Source organism: Theropithecus gelada, chromosome 12, assembly GCF_003255815.1.
Source record: "Theropithecus gelada isolate Dixy chromosome 12, Tgel_1.0, whole genome shotgun sequence".
Taxonomy (NCBI): Eukaryota; Metazoa; Chordata; class Mammalia; order Primates; family Cercopithecidae; genus Theropithecus; species Theropithecus gelada.
In genome coordinates this window covers 118,059,398-118,077,174 of record NC_037680.1, presented here as the reverse complement: position 1 = coordinate 118,077,174, position 17,777 = coordinate 118,059,398, and the positions used below count along the sequence as shown (strand labels likewise).

General features: G+C 59.3%; 1 protein-coding gene across 1 annotated transcript; it reads right to left on the bottom strand.

Moving 5' to 3' along the window:
* Nucleotides 1-4,888: 4,888 nt before the first annotated feature.
* Nucleotides 4,889-17,370, bottom strand: BOK (BOK, BCL2 family apoptosis regulator). The gene is made up of 5 exons (XM_025405610.1): nt 16,773-17,370; nt 16,063-16,311; nt 13,698-13,826; nt 7,686-7,849; nt 4,889-6,299 (listed from the first exon to the last, which is right to left on the bottom strand). The coding sequence occupies exons 2-5, from the start codon at nt 16,280-16,282 to the stop codon at nt 6,174-6,176; spliced, it is 639 nt and encodes a 212-aa protein (XP_025261395.1). The 5' UTR covers nt 16,283-16,311; nt 16,773-17,370; the 3' UTR covers nt 4,889-6,173.
* Between the last annotated feature and the right edge of the window lie 407 nt (nt 17,371-17,777).

Genomic DNA, 17,777 nt, shown 5'->3' with positions numbered 1-17,777 from the left:
TTTTTTTGAGACGGAGTCTCGCTCTGCCGCCCAGGCTGGAGTGCAGTGGCCGGATCTCTGCTCACTGCAAGCTCCGCCTCCCGGGTTCACGCCATTCTCCTGCCTCAGCCTTCCGAGTAGCTGGGACTACAGGCGCCCGCCACCGCGCCCGGCTAGTTTTTTGTATTTTTTAGTAGAGACGGGGTTTCACCATGTTAGCCAGGATGGTCTCGATCTCCTGACCTCGTGATCCGCCCGTCTCGGCCTCCCAAAGTGCTGGGATTACAGGCTTGAGCCACCGCGCCCGGCCTTATAAATTTACTTTTGTAGAATTGTCTTGCTTAGGAGAGTTTTCTTATCCAGGACCATGGTATTTCTTTCTGTCTGTCTTAATTCATTTTCTGTTGCTCTGACTGAATACCACAGACTGGGTAAGTTATAAAGAAAAGAATTTTATTTCTTACAGTTCTGGAGGCAGGGAGCTAAGGTATAGGAGTTGCATCTGGTGAGGACCTTCTTGCTGGTCGGGACTCTGCAGCCTCGAGGTGATGCCAGGCATTATGTGAGGGTCTTATGAGAGACGGCAAAGCTGGCTTTTATAACCAGCCCCCTGGTGATAACTGCTCCACTCCCTGAGAACCCATTAGTCCATGAATGGATTAGTCCTCATGAGCCAATCACCTCCCCAGAATCCCATCCCAGCACTGCTGCATTGGAGTCCAGGTTTCCAACGCATGAACTTTTGGGGAATGTGTTCAAACCATGGTATTGTTGAAATCTACTGGCCGGGCGCGGTGGCTCAAGCCTGTAATCCCAGCACTTTGGGAGGCCGAGACGGGTGGATCACAAGGTCAGGAGATCGAGACCATCCTGGCAAACACGGTGAAACCCCGTCTCTACTAAAAAATACAAAAAACTAGCTGGGCGAGGTGGCGGGCGCCTGTAATCCCAGCTACTACTCGGAGGCTGAGGCAGGAGAATGGTGTAAACCCGGGAGGCAGAGCTTGCAGTGAGCTGAGATCTGGCCACTGCACTCCAGCCTGGGCGACAGAGTGAGACTCCGTCTCAAAAAAAAAAAAAAAAAAAAAAAAGAAATCTACTTTGGTGTCTTTATGGCATATTTAAAGTTTTTCCCATTTAGGATTTCACATTTCTTTCATGCATGAGGATTTTTATCTTTTTGTTGCTGTTAAAAATGGGTCATCTCTTCCATTCTGTCTTTTAACTGAAAGTATACACAAAGATCTCTGTGTGCTACTTTAAATCCTGCTGTTTCTCTGAATTCTCTTAGTGTTTGTAACATCACTTTCTTGTGCTGGAAATATAACAAAGTATCTGATCCAAGAAGCATCTGGCAGGAAGCCTGGGCAGGAGGGGCACCTTGAGCGTGGGCTTCACTTTTCCTCCTTCCTCCTCCCCTTTCCTCTGCCCCTTCTCCCACTGGCCACTTTCCTTCTCTCCCATCTGCTGTCCACCAGGCAGGCGTTGCCAGACCACCCCAGGGGTCCTCCCTTCATGTTTCTGGAGACTGTGTGGGTTGGGGGGGAGCGTGATAGAGGGGCAGGGCTTCAAAGGAGACGCTCAGGGGAGGGCCCCCTGGAGGGGCGAGGAGAGGATGGGGCGTGCGAGGGGGCCTTGTCCTCCAGCTTTGTCAGAAGGGCTAATGTCTGTGGCCTGAGCTGGCATCAGGCTTTAAGAGGAGAATGTCAGCCGGGCACAGTGGTTCACACCTGTAATCCTAGCACTTTGGGAGGCCGAGGTGGGTGGATCCCTTGAGGTCAGGATTTCAAGACCAGCCTGGCCAACGTGGCAAAACCCCATCTCTATGAAAAATAGAAAAATTAGCCGGGCATGGTGGTGGGCACCTGTAATCCCAGCTACTCAGGAGACTGAGGCACAAGAATCACTTGAACCCAGGGGGCAGAGGTTGCAGAGGCGAGACTGCGCCACTGCGCTCCAGCCTGGGTGACAGAGCGAGGTCCTAAAAAGGGAAGAATATCGCTGCATCAGAAAGCAGGAAGGGGGGGCCTGCCCAGGCCCGTAGCCCTGCAATGAGTCTGGCCCAGAGGCAGTCGGACACACAGGAGGCCAAAGTGAGAGGAATGAAAATGGGCGGGACGGATCAGGGGACCGAGGAGAGCCGGGTCGTAAGGCCCCCTGGCGTTTGTTCTCTGGACGGATGAGGGGACTGAGGAGAACTGGGCTGCAGGGCACCCTGGCATTTGTTCCCAGGGTAGGGGAGCTCTGGCGTGGCACACGGTAGCAGAAGACAGCCTCCACCAGGAGGGTCGTGGTCGGCCCACGTGGAGATTTTAGAGACATCTCACTCTTCAGGTTTTGTCCTATCAGGTTCAGTCACCTGTGTGCAGTGTCCACAGGAAGGCCTGTGCAAGGCCGCATGGGAAGCAGGGTGGTCCACCAGGCCTGGCCTCAGGGGTCCTGTTCCGGAGAAGCAGATGCACAAAGCGAGGGACACAGGTAGTGGGCCTTCCTGTGTGGCTCCTCAGCCACGGAACCGCACCTCCTAAGAGCCACCACTGAAGAGGCAAACGAGCCCTGCGGCAGGCCTGAACCAGAGTTCCTGGGCACTGCCCCGTGCACCCAGTCGGGAGCCTCCCTGCTGAGGGTCAGCGAAGGCTTGGGGTACTGGCATTAGGGCTGGGTCCTGAGGGAAGATGAGGGAGAGAAGTAGAGGAGGAGGAGGAGGGAGGGGAGGGAGTAGGGCTGCCAAGGGAGGGTAGGAGGGTGGAGGGCTGGATAAGGAGGAGGGCTACAAAGAAAAGAGGAGTAGCGCTGCAGGGGAGGAGGGTGGAGGACTGCAGGGGGAGGAGGAGAGGGAGGAAGGTTGCAAGGGGAGGAGGAGGAGTATTGTGGGTGAAGGGGAAGAGAAGAGCTGGCCGGGGAGGAGGAGGAGGGCTACAAAGAAAAGAGAACTGCAGTGGGAGGAGGAGAGTGGTGGAGAGTTGCAGGGGAGGGGGAGGGTGGAGGACTGGAAGAGGAGGAAGGTTGTAGGGGGAGGGTGGTGGAGGGCTGCAGAGGAGGAAGAGGAGGAGAGCTGCAGGGTAGGAGGGTGGAGGGCTGGAGGAAGAGGAGGAGAATAGGGAGAACGAATCCACTCTAGCAGGGGAACGAGGGCAGCATGGGGAGGACAAACCCACTCTAGCATTCCAATCTCCCTAAGCCTTTGAATCCCTTCCACACTAACCATGGGTGACCAGGCATGTCCAGTTATCCCATGGTGGGCCATGTTTTGGCCCATGTTTCAGCCAAGCAGCCAACCAACCAATCAGAGCCCTTTCTAAATGCAGGCTCTCTGCTTAGTGAACCCGTACCAATAAATTTGGCCTGATCCAACTCTGTGTTCCTCCTGCCATTCTCCCAGGCCCTCAATATGCATTCCCACATTCCTGGGGTTTCTGTGTAAACTGGAAAACTCACATCCTCTTGGGTAAGTGCATCTCCTCATGCTCACGCCCTGTATCTCAGCTCTAGGGCCTGCCCCACATCAGTCTAGTTCCATGTCTAGAAGCAAAAAGGGGTGGGGGCAGGTCCTGGGGAGCAGCAGCCTGGTCTTGCTAGTCAGCAGCCTCAGGGCCGTCCCATTTCCTCAGACAACACAGGGTTAACCGCTCAGATGGAGTTGGGGAAGCTACCACTAGGGTTAGGGGGGCCTCTTCCACTGTTGAAGACTCATCAGGATTTAGGGGTTCAGGGTCTCCACTGTTCATCAGGGTCACCCCACACATCCTCATCCCAGCTCCAGCTGACAGGATCCCATTCCTTGCCAACCAATGCCTTCACTTGCACAGCAGACACCGTGAGGCTGGGAGCTCCACATGTGCTATAATGCAGCCACTGGAAGGACGAGATTCTGGGTTTTTCAGTAGTCTCAGACCCGCAGCTAAAGGAGTTAAGAGTCTTTCTTGGGATAGTCATAACTTGCAGATTATTCAGGTGACACTTCAGCTGGGAATCTGAATCCTGAGCTCACTCCCATCATACTTTTTTGAGATGGAGTCTCTCTCTGTTCAGGCTGGAGGGCAGTGGGGCAATCCCGGCTCACGGCAAGCTCTGCCTCCCGGGTTCAAGTAATTCTCCTGCCTTAGCCTCCCGAGTAGCTGGGATTACAGGTGCCTGCCACCACACCTGGCTAATTTTTGTATTTTTAGTAGAGTTGGGGTTTTGCCATGTTGGCCAGGCTGGTCTTGAACTCCTGACCTCAGGTGATCCGCCTGCTCGGGCCTCCCAAAGTGCTGGGATTACCGGCGTCAGCCACCACACCTGTTTTTGTTTTTGTTTTGAGACAGGGTCTCACTATGTTACCCAGGCTGGAGTACAGTGGTACAATCACAGCTAACTGCAGCCTCAATCTCTCAGATTCAACCAATCCTCCCCCGTCAGCCTCCAGAATAGCTGGGACCACAGGTGCAGGCCACCGTGCTTGACTGATTTTATTTTTGTACAGATGGGATCTTGTTATATTGCCTAGGCTGGTCTCGAACTTCTGGCCTCAAGCCATCCTCCTGCCTCCCAAAGTACTGGGATTACAGGTGTGAGCTACTGCACCTGGCCCATTATATTCTAGTTTGACGAAAGTGTTCAAAACAAAAGCCACCAGAACCAGAACCCTGCCTTCTGCAAGTATTTAATGAGCAGCACGCAGTGGTGATACTATGCATCTCTCTGTTGGTACATCACACTATGGACTATTGGTGCTCTTTTTACTACTAGAAATCAGCATTAGTGCCTTTACATCTAATCAGGATAAAGAACCAATTCCAGGAACCCTCCCATCCCCACCCTCTCACCACTCCCCCACCCCCAATTATTTTCAAGCAAACGTTCCACACCTTTTACCACGTTGTATGTAGGTAGAAGCCATTTTAACACATGCGAGTGACATTCTGTGTAAAATGAGAATGATCATTTGGAGAAGTTTATTACCACCCCAACCCCCCAGTGGGATCTGAATGCCATGTGAGTCCGGGGCTGGCTTTCTGCTGGGGTCCTCTTGTCCTGGCATGTGGCCCACCCCAGCATGAAGCCTGGCAGGGAGGGCTCAGGTGGGCGGCGTGCGGAGGGCAGGCTGCTAGGCCAGGCCTCCCCAGAAGGACCGCCCCACATCCAGCCTGTATCTCCTGAGTGCCATGCTGCGTTGGGGCGGGACAGGGCTGGCTCGGGGTTCCTGGAAAGATGCCTCACGTGCCCAGAAACGCAGGCGTCAAGGGAAGGCTGCATGTGGGTACGTCCTGAGGGGCTGGGCTTCCTGGGCATCTGAGTTCTTAGGGAGCCCTAACAGGCACATCCCCAAATGGCTGTCTGAGGATGGGCACAAAAATAGCAGATGGGGTCACCCTCACCCTCCACTGACATGAAACTGGACTGGGATCTGACTCATGCGACCTTCCTTCTCTGCCGCAGGTTCCACATCCATGGGTTAAGCGGGATCTAGCTCATGCGACTTTCCTTCTCTGCTGCAGGTTCCACATCCAGGGGTTAAGCGGGATCTAGCTCATGCGACCTTCCTTCTCTGCTGCAGGTTCCACATCCACGGGTTAAGCATGCGCTCTGGAGCCCACTGGCCCCGGTCCCCACCACACAAGGACCCCATCACAGGTGGGGGTCATACTCTTCCTCCAGAAACGGATTAAGCAACCAGCACGTGAGCCTTACGCTCTGTTTACTGGCTGCGTCCCCACGGCTCTTCCAGCTTCGGCCAGGCCAGGGTCACCTTCAGATTGAATGTGCGGGGCCCCTGAGGACTCAGGTCCTGAGACAGCCCCTCTTCCTGGGATGGGACCCCCAGGCTCAGGTGACAGCACGGTGTTCCCAGGCCCCTGCATTTGGGGCTCAGGGGAGAGCACGTGTTTCCGGGCCCCTGCATCTGGGGCCTGGGAGTTGACGCTGACTTCCTGGCCCCAGAAAGAAAAGGGAAGACACAGAGATCCCAGGAGAAGGGGCACAAGTGGGGAGGGTCGCAGGCTGCCCCAAAGCCCAGCTCCAGGCTCAGGCAAGCCTATCCCCGCTCAGCCCTTCTGGAGGGCCTGGGTCTCTGGAGGAATGGGGCTTAGGGGGTCTCCAAGGGTTAGAGTGCTCCAGGCTCGGGTGGGGAGGAGGGAGATGTGTTCGGGTGCTGAGGGCCTCCTGCGTCAGGCTCAGGGGGCCAGGCTGCGGCCACTGCCCAGGTGGGCAGCTCATCTCTCTGGCAGCAGCACGAAGAAGGCAGCCTTCAGGAAGCGGCCGAAGCTGCAGAGTGCGGCTACCAGCCAGTGGGAGCGGAGGCCAGGGTCTGTGCTGACCACACACTTGAGGACATCAGTCTGGGAGGGAAGAAGGAGAACGTGAGAGAGCAGAGCCAACACCGCCAGACCCCCCGCACCACCAGGCCCCCCGAAACTGCCAGGCCCCCAGCACCACCAGGCCCCCCGAAACCGCCAGGCCCCCAGCACCACCAGGCCCCCTAGCACTGTGCACCAGAATATCAGCAAATTGTGTGAGGGAATGCAGGAGACTGTTCGGGAAGGAGGTCTGCGGCCTGGACTGAAGTCTCCAGCACAAGACCAGACCCAACACCGTGCACATTCAGCCAGTGTGAAGAGCCAGGAAGCACCAGAGGTGGGGACAGAGGGCAGCCAGGCCGGCCGGAGGGCCCCTGCCGCGCAGGAGAGGCCTTCGTGGCCCTTGCTGGGGCTCCGGACACCCAGACCAGGGTGCCAGCTCCCCTCAACCACCTGCCTGCTGCGCCCCAGGGGCTACAAGTACCCCAGCGTCCTCCTGTGGGGCCTCGGAGCCTGGGCTGCCAGGAAGAGGCAAACCCAGCTTCATTCAGACTCTGCCTGGAACAACAGCAGGAACTGCGCTTCCAGAAGCCCAAGGACTCCCTGGACTCTGAGGTTCCTCCTGGATGAGTGAATGAACATCCACTCCAATTCTCTTATTCCCTTCACTTCCTGCTAATAAATGACGTCTTTTCCCTGCAGCCTGGACCTGTGGCGTTGGCGTTGCTCAAAGTGTCCTCGCCCACAGGGCACACAGTGCCCAGCCCCATGCCAGACTCCACAGGAGGAAGGCAGGAGGGGACGGAAGTCTTGGGGTTTCTGTGCTGAGGGATGCCTGTAGCCGCGTGTCATCTTAGGACAGTGTCCTCCCCCACCCCCAATTCAGCCTTCGGGAGACCACAGCTCCCACAGACCACTTGACTTCAATCTCTCGAGATGTTGAACCAAAGACCCCAGCAGAGGGGTCTGAGCCCTGTCATCCCTGGCCACTGATTTACACACCGGGCCCAACACCCACTGTGCAGGAAAGAACGCTGGACTCTGGGCAGGGGAGCCGCCCTCCATACCCAGGCCCCAGCAGCACCTGCGGTCTGGACAGGGCAGGGCGGGAAGCTGGGGGCATGGAGACAGATGAAGGGTTTGGCTCTGATACCCACCCCTCGGGGCCTTGCTTTTCCCACTCGGGTGGGCAGGGGCTGGGGGCAGCAGGTCTTTAGTACAGGGGTAGGGTCAGGGGGTAAGTCAGTGCTGGATCCAGGCAGAGGAGAGAGCCCAGGGCCTGCCTGTGGGTCTCGGCCTTTGCCGCACTCCCTGCCTCGCCCGTCTCCCCCAGCAGTGCTCAGGTGATCACCCACGCGCCACTCCCTCCCATACCTCTGCACCCTGGCACCCCAGCTCTCCCACCCCAACGGGCGCTCAGGTGCTCACCCATCCGCCGCGTCTCCGCAGCCAGGTTGCCAGGGTCTTGCGCACAAACTCCCCCAGGCAGTCCACGAGGGCGTGGACCATGGCAGGCTGGGCCTGCCTCACACAGTCCACGGCCAGCCCCGCGGCCACCGCATACAGGGACACCACCTTGCCCCACGTGATGCCTGCAGGGAGAGAGATGGTCAAGACCAGAACTTGAATCCCGCCCACGGGAGCACTGAAGGAAGGGGCTGGGCCTCTCTGAGCTGCTGTTGTGCTTGCTGTCCAGCTAATGACCAGGGACCCTCCCAAGGGGGACCGCTCCCCTACAGGACACCTGGCCAGCTGGCTGCCTGTCCACCCTCTCAGGCAGTTCTCGGGCAGGCAGGTTTCTCGGACTCCACTGCATACCTGCCCAGCCCACGTCTGTGGAGGAGGCCGCAGCTACAATGCGGGGTGAGGCGAGGGAACTGAGGGCAGCAGCCAGTGAGCAGCCAGTGACCTCACAGTCAGCACCCCGTGGCAGCCTGTTCCCGCAGCAGGCCTGGCATCCACATTTTACATATAAAGAAGCTGAGGCCTGCGGAGAAACTGCCTTCCCCAGACCCCTAACCTGCTGAGGCTGAACTGAGATGGAAGCCGCCTTGAAAGAGAAGACAAAAGATGGCGACAGCGGGGGAAAGAACAAAAGGCAGGACACAACGCCTCAACACGGGCAGACATTTTATATATTAGTGAGAAAAGAGAGGCTTTCAAAAGAACTACGAGCACAGAACTGGAACAGCTGATTCACCCAAAAAAATTATAAATCAGAGACACAAAACATGTTCACCTTCATTCATAACCAAAGAAAGGCAAATTAAAACAAGATGTGATCTATTGCATTAAAAGCTTGTAGGCGAGGCACGGTGGCTCACGCCTGTAATCCCAGCACTCTGGGAGGCCGAGACGGGCAGATCACAAAGTCAGGAGTTCAAGACCAGCCTGACCAACATGGTGAAACACCGTCTCTACAAAAGATACACAAAAAAATTAGCTGGGCATGGTGGCACGCACCTGTAATCCCAGCTACTCAGGAGGCTGAAGCAGGAGAATCGCTTGAACCCGGGGAGGCGGAGGTTGCAGTGAGCCAAGATCGCACCACGGCACTCCAGCCTGAGCGACAGAGCGAGACCCCGTCTCTAGATAAATAAATAAATGCTTTTAAATGGCAGTGTGAGGATTCAGGCAACTGCAAAGCCTTGTAAACCTTGGTGGGAAGCCCAGTTGGAGGGCACTGGCAGTATCTGAACGGCCATAAAACATGCCGCCCAGCAGTGATCCCTGGAGGGAGTCAGCCTGCGGACACCGCACATGCAAAGATGGAGCACTGCTCTCCAGTCCCTCATACAGCAGCAAACCTGGATCTTTTATGAAAACAAAAATCAGCTCCAACAAATAGTCACAGACGTTCACAGCAGCCAATTCACAATTGCCAAAAGGTGGAAAGAACCCAAGTGTCCTTCAACAGATAAATGGTTACATAAATGTGGTGGTCAGCCATAGAAGGCAGGCTGGGCGTGAGCCCCCGCACCCAGCATTTTTTTTTTTTTAATAGGGTCTCTTTGGCTGGCCGTGGTGGCTCATGCCTGTGATCCCAGCACTTTGGGAGGCCAAGGCAGGTGGATCACCTGAGGTCGGGAGTTCGAGACCAGCTTGGCTGACATGGTGAAACTCTGTCTCTCCTAATAATACAAAAATTAGCCAGGCGTGGTGGCACACGCCTGTAATCCCAGCTACTTGAGAGGCTAAGGCAGGAGAATTGCTTGAACCCAGGAGATGGAGGTTGCAGTGAGCCAAGATTGCACCACTGCACCTCCAGCCTGGGCGACGAGTGAAACTCCGTCGCAAAAAAAAAAAAAAAAGAAAAAAGAAAAAAGAAAGAAAGAATAGGGGTCTGCCTCTGTCACCCAGGCTGGAGAGCAGTGGTACAATCTCAGCTTGCCGCAACCTCTGCCTCCCAGGTTCAAGCGATTCTCCTGTCTCAGCCTCCTGAGTAGCTGAGATTACAGGCATGTGCCACAACGCCCAGCTAATTTTGTATTTTTATTAGAGACAGGGTTTCTTCTTTTTGGTCAGGCTGGTCTCGAACTCCTTATCTCAGGTGATCCAACCACCTCGGCCTCCCAAAGTGCTGGAATTACAGGCGTGAGTCACTGCACCCAGCCATTTAAATTTTTCTTATAGTAAAACTATCATTAGAAGAATTATATAAAATTACATATGTAGTTATAGAAATACAATTCAAATTCAAAGAAGAAAAAACTATTGCTGACTTTTAAATGGGGAGGAAAATGAGTTCTACCACTTTGGAAATGAGTTATTCCAAAGTCCTGAGTGGGAACTTTGAAGCCCTAAATGAAAACAGTCAGAAAACATTTGTTGGCCTTCATGGGAGGCTCCTGGGGCTGGAGACTTGGAGACCCCCACGGAGCCCTGCCCTGCGGCCGTCAGGTGGCTCACATCACACCAGCCAACACCCCAGCCAGTGCAGGTCGTGCCGCCTGCCTGCAGTGGAGGGGCTGGGCTGGGCGCACACCCTCGGGGTGCCTGCTAAGAGGAAGAGAGGGAGGAAGACCCGGGGTCAGAGTGTGCAGGGGTGGCTGGCATGGGAGAGGCCTCAGGCAGGGAGGCAAGGACATGTAAAGCACCTGGAGGCTAGAGGCTCACTCTGTAGGCAAAAGGGCCCAAGAGGACTGGGATGGACAAAGGGTGAAGGGGATTGGGGGTGCAGCTGCCAGTGGGCCTGAGGGGCAGAAGGGAGCAGCCCTGCCCTAGCTCCCTAGTCAGGTGGCTCTAAGTTCAGGGAGGCTCAGAAACCCGTCGCAGGTCACGCAGCTCCTGTGCTTCAGCCTGCGCGGCTCCCCTCAGGCAGGTGGTGGTGTGGAGGCTGCCGGGTGGCCAGAGCCAGGCCTGCATGGGACAAGCCTGGGGCGCTAGGTGGGCTGGGGGATGTTGACCACAGGGGAGTCAGCTCCAGTTTTCCAGCGAAACCCACAAGACTTAAACTGAACTCTACACATGGTCCGAACCACCTGGTCGGTGCCCCCCAACATCCCCTGTCAGCTGTGTGCCCACTCGTCCCGCCATCACCGTTCCCCTCAGCCCTCCCCGGCCTTCAGGCGCCCTCCCAGAACCAACCAGAGCCTTCCTAGAAACCGCCCCCACCTCAGGCCAGGCGCTGCTCAGGCAAGGCTGGGCGGGCAGGGGCATCCCAGCCCCATCCTCTCTCCCTGCCAAAGGGGGAGGCCCACCTCCGGGGCCTGCTCCACCTCCGGGGCCCGGGCAGGCTGCTGCATTCTCGGAAGTGACTGTTCCTTTTAAAGCCAGCCTGCGGCTCGTAAACCCAGCAGCCCCGAGACAGACGCCCGGGGGGCCGACCACGCACCGGCGTCGGCCCAGGGAGGGCCAAGAGGGGTCGTCAGCCCAGGATGCCTTCCACTCCTGGCTTCCTTCCTGGGCCCCACCCGCTGCCTCCTCCGGGTGCCTGCCTGGGCTACCCTGGGGGAAGGAGGGGCGGGCACCAGCTCGCCAGCTCCTGCCACCATGCTTTTGCCACCCACTGTGCCGTGGACCCTGCCCCCTGCCCACCCAGCCCCTGAGCCACACCACCCGCCCACTCCCCAGCCCCTACCCATATGTACCCCCAGTCAACCTAGGTCTGCTCCATGACACGCCTCAGCCTGGCTGGGTCCGGCCCCCCACCATCAGCCCCACCGGGCTGCCATATGGGGGCCTTGGAGCCACACTGCCGAAGAGGATTCATTTACAATCTCCCAGAGGAACACAGGAGCAGTGACAGAATCCAGGCTCTGAGGCCACCCCAAGGAGTGCCAGACAGGGCGTCTCGCCCGCACCCAGCTCGGTTCTGCCTCCTGACCCCACACCACAGCCTGAGGCCACTGCCCCTCCCCAGGTGTGGTCTGAGGCACTCCAGTACATGCTGTGGCAACAAAACAAGCCTGGGGGCAGGACCAGACCTCGCCTGGACTCCACCCCAGGACTCAGCCTTCCCTCTCCAGCAGCCTGCAGGGTCACCGCTGCATCCCAGCCTAAGTCACTTCTGTCCAGGGAGGTCAGCAGTGAGCAAGTGTGGCACTGGAGAGGCCGGACTCTGTCAGCAAACGCTGGCAGCCCCCGCCGCCTTGGCCTACAGCCGAGGGTGTCAGCCCGGCTCTGTCTCCAGGCTTCCGGCCGGCCCACCCGGGGTCAGAGGAGATGCCTGGGAGAGGAGCTGGAGGTCACCCCACAAGGGTGGGGTCTGCCTGAGCGAGAGGCAGTGGTCCTCACACTTCTGGCCTCTTCCCCTTGCCCTCCGGTGGGTGGAGGTCCTGAGGCCATCTGAAGACCCCTAGCTCTGAGGGTCCCCCCCGTGGTATGGGATGCATCTCCCACAGCGAGGGTGTGACTTCCTCTGGCGCCTCTGCCTGATGCCCGGCTCCTGCTGCTGTCAGGACTGCCCCGCAGACAAGGCAGCTGAGGCCACAGAGATGACAGAGGGCCACAGTCACACAGCTGATTGGCCACGGACTCAGACCAGCTCCCAGACGACGGTGTGCAAGGCCTCCCTGCTGCCAGGTGTCTTCCAAAAACCCACCTCGGGTGAACAGCATTCCCCCTCCTCCAAACTTCAGGGAATCCTGCTCACCCGGGGTTCGCTGGCCCAGAGCTGTGCCCAGCACCCGGACAGCACTTGGAAAACAGCTGAGGGATGTGCCAATCAGGGAGGTGCCACATCAGGGCCGGCGCACCACTCACCCCTATGGCAGCACCCAGCGCCTGCCACACCCAGGGGCAGCTCATAGCACGGGGTGCCAGGACGGGATCCAAGGTCACAGAGGTCAAAGGGGCTGAGGTCTGCAGGGCCAGACCTGATGACACGGGGCAAGCGGACAGAAGCCACACTGGACAAATCCAGGCCGAGGCAGCTGGACAAGTGGACAGCAGGGCACCAAGCAGGGGACTTGTGGGCCTAGAAGCATGTGGACAGCCGGGAGCAGCAGGAGTGGGGAGGTGGGGCCCGGAGTTGCCTCTCCAGGGCAGAGATGGGAGTGCCCAGGAGGGTCACAGGTGAGGCAGGCACAGCCAGGTGAGACGCACTGCTGTTCTCTGGACACCCCCCGGAGCCAGTCAGCTTGGACTTCCTGCCCCCATGCTGTCCCCTCTCCTGGACGCTGGAGCCCTAAAGCCTTGCCTCTGACCACCAGAATCCAGCAGTTACCCATGACTTCTTTTTTTTTTTGAGATGGAGTCTCGCTCTGTCGCCCAGGCTGGAGTGCAGTGGCCAGATCTCAGCTCACTGCAAGCTCCGCCTCCCGGGTTTACTCCTCAGCCTCCTGAGTAGCTGGGACTACAGGCGCCCGCCACCTCGCCCGGCTAGTTTTTTTGGTATTTTTTTTTTTTTAGTAGAGATGGGGTTTCACCGGGTTAGCCAGGATGGTCTCGATCTCCTGACCTCGTGATCCGCCCGTCTCGGCCTCCCAAAGTGCTGGGATTACAGGCTTGAGCCACCGCGCCCGGCCCCCCGTGACTTCTGAGGGTCTATCCTAACAGCCTGGCAGCATCTACTCGGGAGCTGTGTGGGAAACCTGCCCCTGGCCACTCCTCCTCGGGACACAGCACCACGCTACGAGAAGCCCAAGCCCTGCGCGGGGGCCCCTGCAGGAACCCAAGCAACCCTAGGACGTGCCACCCCACAGGACTGCAGGTCGTGCAGCCTCATTAATGCTGGACCACAACCACCACTGCTCGAGAAGCCTGTGCCAGCTGCTCAGCAGGCCCACCAGCCTGCAGAACCACAAGAGACCCTGAATGCTGTGGTGTGAGCCCACGCTGGTGGCTGGGCAGCTCCTGACACCCGCAGCAGCGAGATGGCACCGGTGGGCACTGGGCAGCGTCAGGATGGGTGGGGGCCAGCTCGTGGGGTCCCTGTGAGCCTGAGCCAGACCCTAGATCCCTCCCTGAGGTCCCATGGGACGGGCAGGCTGGGCATACCTGCAGAGAAGATGTGGCCAGCCACGGCCAGGAACGCATCGGTCACCACAGGCTCAGACTGCAGGGAGATGTGCAGCTGACGAGCCACGTTGCGGTAGACGCTGGGCCGGATCATCTCCAGCTCATCCCCTGTGTGGTCACAAAGGCAGTGAGAGACAGCCCACGCCCCAGCTCCCTGGGACACAACTGGCTTGGGGCACACCCTGCACCTGACCCCACCTGACCCTGCTTGAATTCCGGCCTGTTCCTGACTTAACTTGTCTGATTCCCACCTCCACTTAACCCCATCTGACCTCCCTTGAGCCGTCCCCCAACCTTGGCCCCTAGAGACCAGGAGACCAAGGAAGTGCTGAGGGTGCCCCCAGTCCTGCCCCTCTGACGAGCCAGCCCCTAGGCCAAGCCGGCCAAGCCGGTGGGGCGGGAATCCTGCGAGAGCGTGGGCCGTGCCTGCTGGTGACTCACAGCCGACAGGCAGCCGAGCTGCCCAGAGCAGGAGGGACCAGGCAGGCGGCCAGAGCCCGACGTGGGGAGGGGCTGGGCAGAGAAAGCTTCGGGGTGAGAGCAGGGGGAAGCCCGAGCGTCTGGCTCAGGCCCCAGCATGGCTCAGGGACCGCTCAGGTGCAGAGGGTGAGCCGTTGTCCTGGGCCACCCGCACTGCTACACTCCCACCTGGGCTCTTGCTGCCAAGGGGACATGCTTGGAGGTGGCACTGCATCAGCCCGCCCTGGCAGCCGAGGACGGCCCCCTACAGGCCCACCGCCCCGAGTGCTGCCTGTGGCGCCCTTGGCAGCAGCAGTGCACAGGCACAGGGCAGATGGTGCCGGGAATGCCACAGGGCCCTGGGATTGGGAGTCCCCAGCCCAGCCAATTCTCCAGCCAAAGCAAACAGGGTAATGCTCCTGACCGGACCATTCTGGCCGATAAAGGCGCCCTCATCCCCTCCCCAGAGCCAGCTGCTCTGTATCTCACTAATTAAGATCTGGAACCAGAGCAGAGCCCAGGAGAGGCTGACCGGGGGTGGGGGGTGACATGGAAATTCCCAGGCCTGACCCTGCGGCTCCCAAACACAGACCTCCGGGGCTGCTGCAGGCTGGCCCCAGACTGAAGGTGGGGACACAACCCAGGCTTCTTCCTGTCTGTGCTGCCCGAGGGCAAGAGACAGCACTGGCCTCGGGAGACTGACCCTGAGTAGCTGTGAGGGCAGATGCAGGTCTGAGCTGTGTCCCTCCGGGGCCCCCCTGGACATTTGGGACTTCCTCTCAGCCATTCCAGGAGTCTGGCGTCATCTTCTCAGAAGGCCACTAAAGGATCCCCTAGGGTCATTCTCAGAGTCTGGCTAGAGGCAGCAGCAGGTGGCGGGTCTCACGGAGTCCCACCAACAGCCTGGCTCCCACCCAGGGACCTCTCCCTCCTTCCAACCTAGGCCTCACATGGGACTCCACCTCCTCCTGGAGGCTCTGTGCTGGCCCCCATGGATTCTGTGTGTACCCCACACACACTCCTGGGCAGGAGTCTGCACAGCTTTGCTCTCTGGGCCCAGCCCACCATGTAAAGGCAGGGGCCACCCACAGCTCATGCCAGCGTCAGCCTGAAAGGAGGCAGCATGTCCCCTCACAGGGTCGTGACCTCCAACCCCAACCCCCTGCCGGAAGAGCCACCGATTCAGAGTTTCACCGCTGCTGTCACCTCCCCTTCCCGGGCGCGGCCACAAGCGCCCCATGTGCCCTCTTTGGGCACCTCATAAACATTCACAGGTGACGGCAGCAGCCCAGCTGTGGTGAGGGACGGCTGGTCCCACCCTCTGCAGTCCAGACCTTGGAGACAGTGGGGCCAGCCAGTGGGCTGTGTGACCCCAGAACCGAGCACCCCCAGATGTCCTCACAGCACCAACGAATACCGAGGTTGTGGCTACCCAGCCCGGTTGGGCGCAATTTCCAATGGGGGGCCTCGGAGGCCTTGGAATCCAGAGGGCAGCGGGCGGGATCTCGGCCAGTAACAGCAAGGATCTGTTTTCCAAAATAAACATCGGGACACGTGCTCCTACAAAGGGTTTCTGTGCCCAGCAGAGAACAAGGGTCACTGTGGGACCTTAGCCACCCACTAATAGATTATTCTTTCTGGAGCTTTCTATTGTTTATGGCCAGCATGGCTGAAATCTGGGCTGAGCAGGCAGCTGATGGGGGGGCCTGTGGCGTGGGAGGCCTGAGAGCAGATCTGGGAGCACCCGCCTGGGTGGCCCTGTCCCGAGCGCCTGGCCGTCAGGGGGTGGGCGCCCCTGGGCCAGCCCCTCATCTCGGCCTCGGAGGGAGGCTGCGGCCCAGCAGGGGAGGAGGCGCAGCTGGGGGTCCCACCAGGGCGCACTCACCCAGGCGCAGGAGCACCGCGCACACCTCGGCCAGGCGTCCCGGGACAGGCGCGGCGCGCTCGGGCGCGCTCCAGGAGAGGCCGGCGCGCAGTAGCCGCGCGTGCACGTACTCCCGGCCCAGCGCCTTGGCCTGGGCCACCAGCTCCTTGTCGGTGGGCGAGCGGTCAAAGGCATCCATGATCTCGGCGGCGAAGACCGAGGAGCGCCGCAGCACCTCCATGGCGGCGACGCGGGTGGGGGGCGCCGCACCTGCGGGCACAAGCGCTCAGCCGGGTGGAGGGAAGCGGCGCGGGGAACGGGGCGCGCGGGGCGCCGGGCTGGGCGTGGCCCTCGGGAAGGGCCGTAGCCGGCGCCCGGTCCGCTCTCGTTTTTTGTGCCCCAAATCTTTAAAAACCCAGCGCCACGTTCTTTCAGAGCCTCGATTCAGCCACAGACATTCCCCGCCGCTGCCAGGGAGCGGAGGGGCCGCGGGGAGACGGCGGGTTGCTCCGGGGCCGCCGGGCCCGCCCTCGAAGACGAGTGCGTGGGCGGCGGGGGCGGAGGGCACAGCCCAGCGCGTCCCCCACGGCGACTGCCCGGACCCCGGCCCGCCCCGCCCCCGCCCGGGGCCGCCCACCTCCGCCGCTCGCGTCCTGCGCGCGTGTCCCCGGCCTCGCCGTTCCCGGGCACCCCGGGCACCCCGGCACGGACGCCACGCCCGCCGCGCTCACCTCTCCCGCCGCATGGCGCGGGCGCCGGGGTGGAGTTCTGGCTTCAGGATCTGCTCGCCGCCGCCGACGACCTCGACCCTTCCATTCAGACCCGCGAGGACGCGCGCCCCGCCCCGGCGCCCGCCCCGTCCGCGCCCCAGCCGGGAGCGCGAGGTCCGCGGGGCTTCCCGCGCTCGCTGGGGGCTCCGGCCGCGGCGTCGGGGTCCTGGGCAGCGAGCGGGGCACCGCGCGACTCCCAGCCGGCGAGAGGCTGGGCTTAGGGCTTGGCCTTCTAAGGGAAAGGCAACCCCCGGGGGCGGAGTCGGGGAGACGCGGCCCGAGCTTCTCCGACCGCCTCCCGCTTAAGGAGGAGCGAGCGAGTTCCCTGGATGCGCCCGGAGAAGGCGACCAGGCCGGAGCGGCCCCTGCAGGGCGGAGCAATGGGGGCCTAGAACCAGCCCCAGCCGCCTGGGTGTTCGCCCGGGTCCGTTTGAAAATCGGGTTGTCTGTCTACTTCGTTCGTAGAGGTTCTTCCCATAGTCTGGATACGAGTTCTTGGTCCGACGCGTGCCCTTTGTATTGTAGACGGATTCTTGGATTCCGGTTGATTGACGTTATCGCAAATACCTTCTTCTATTTTGTGGTTTACTTTTGCTTTGGATGAACAGGAGTTACTCTTAGTGATGTCCAATTTATCAGTATTTTCTTTATAGTTAGTAACTTTTTATTAGGATATCCTCCTGTGTTTTAGAAGCTTGTTTTAGGGCTCATATTTAGATCTATGATTGATTACATATTAATTATTGTGAATGGTGTGGTACGTGGCCAGAGCTCATTTTTTTCCGTGTGGATATCCAATTGACCTGGCATCATTTATTGAAAAGCATAATTTTTTTTTCACCGAATTGGAGGAGTCCCCAACATCTCAGCATAACTGAAGTGTGTGTGTGTGTGTGTGTGTGTGTGTCTTTCAGAACTGTATCCCACTGGTTTCTTTCTTTATCCTTGAATCAACCTCACACAGTT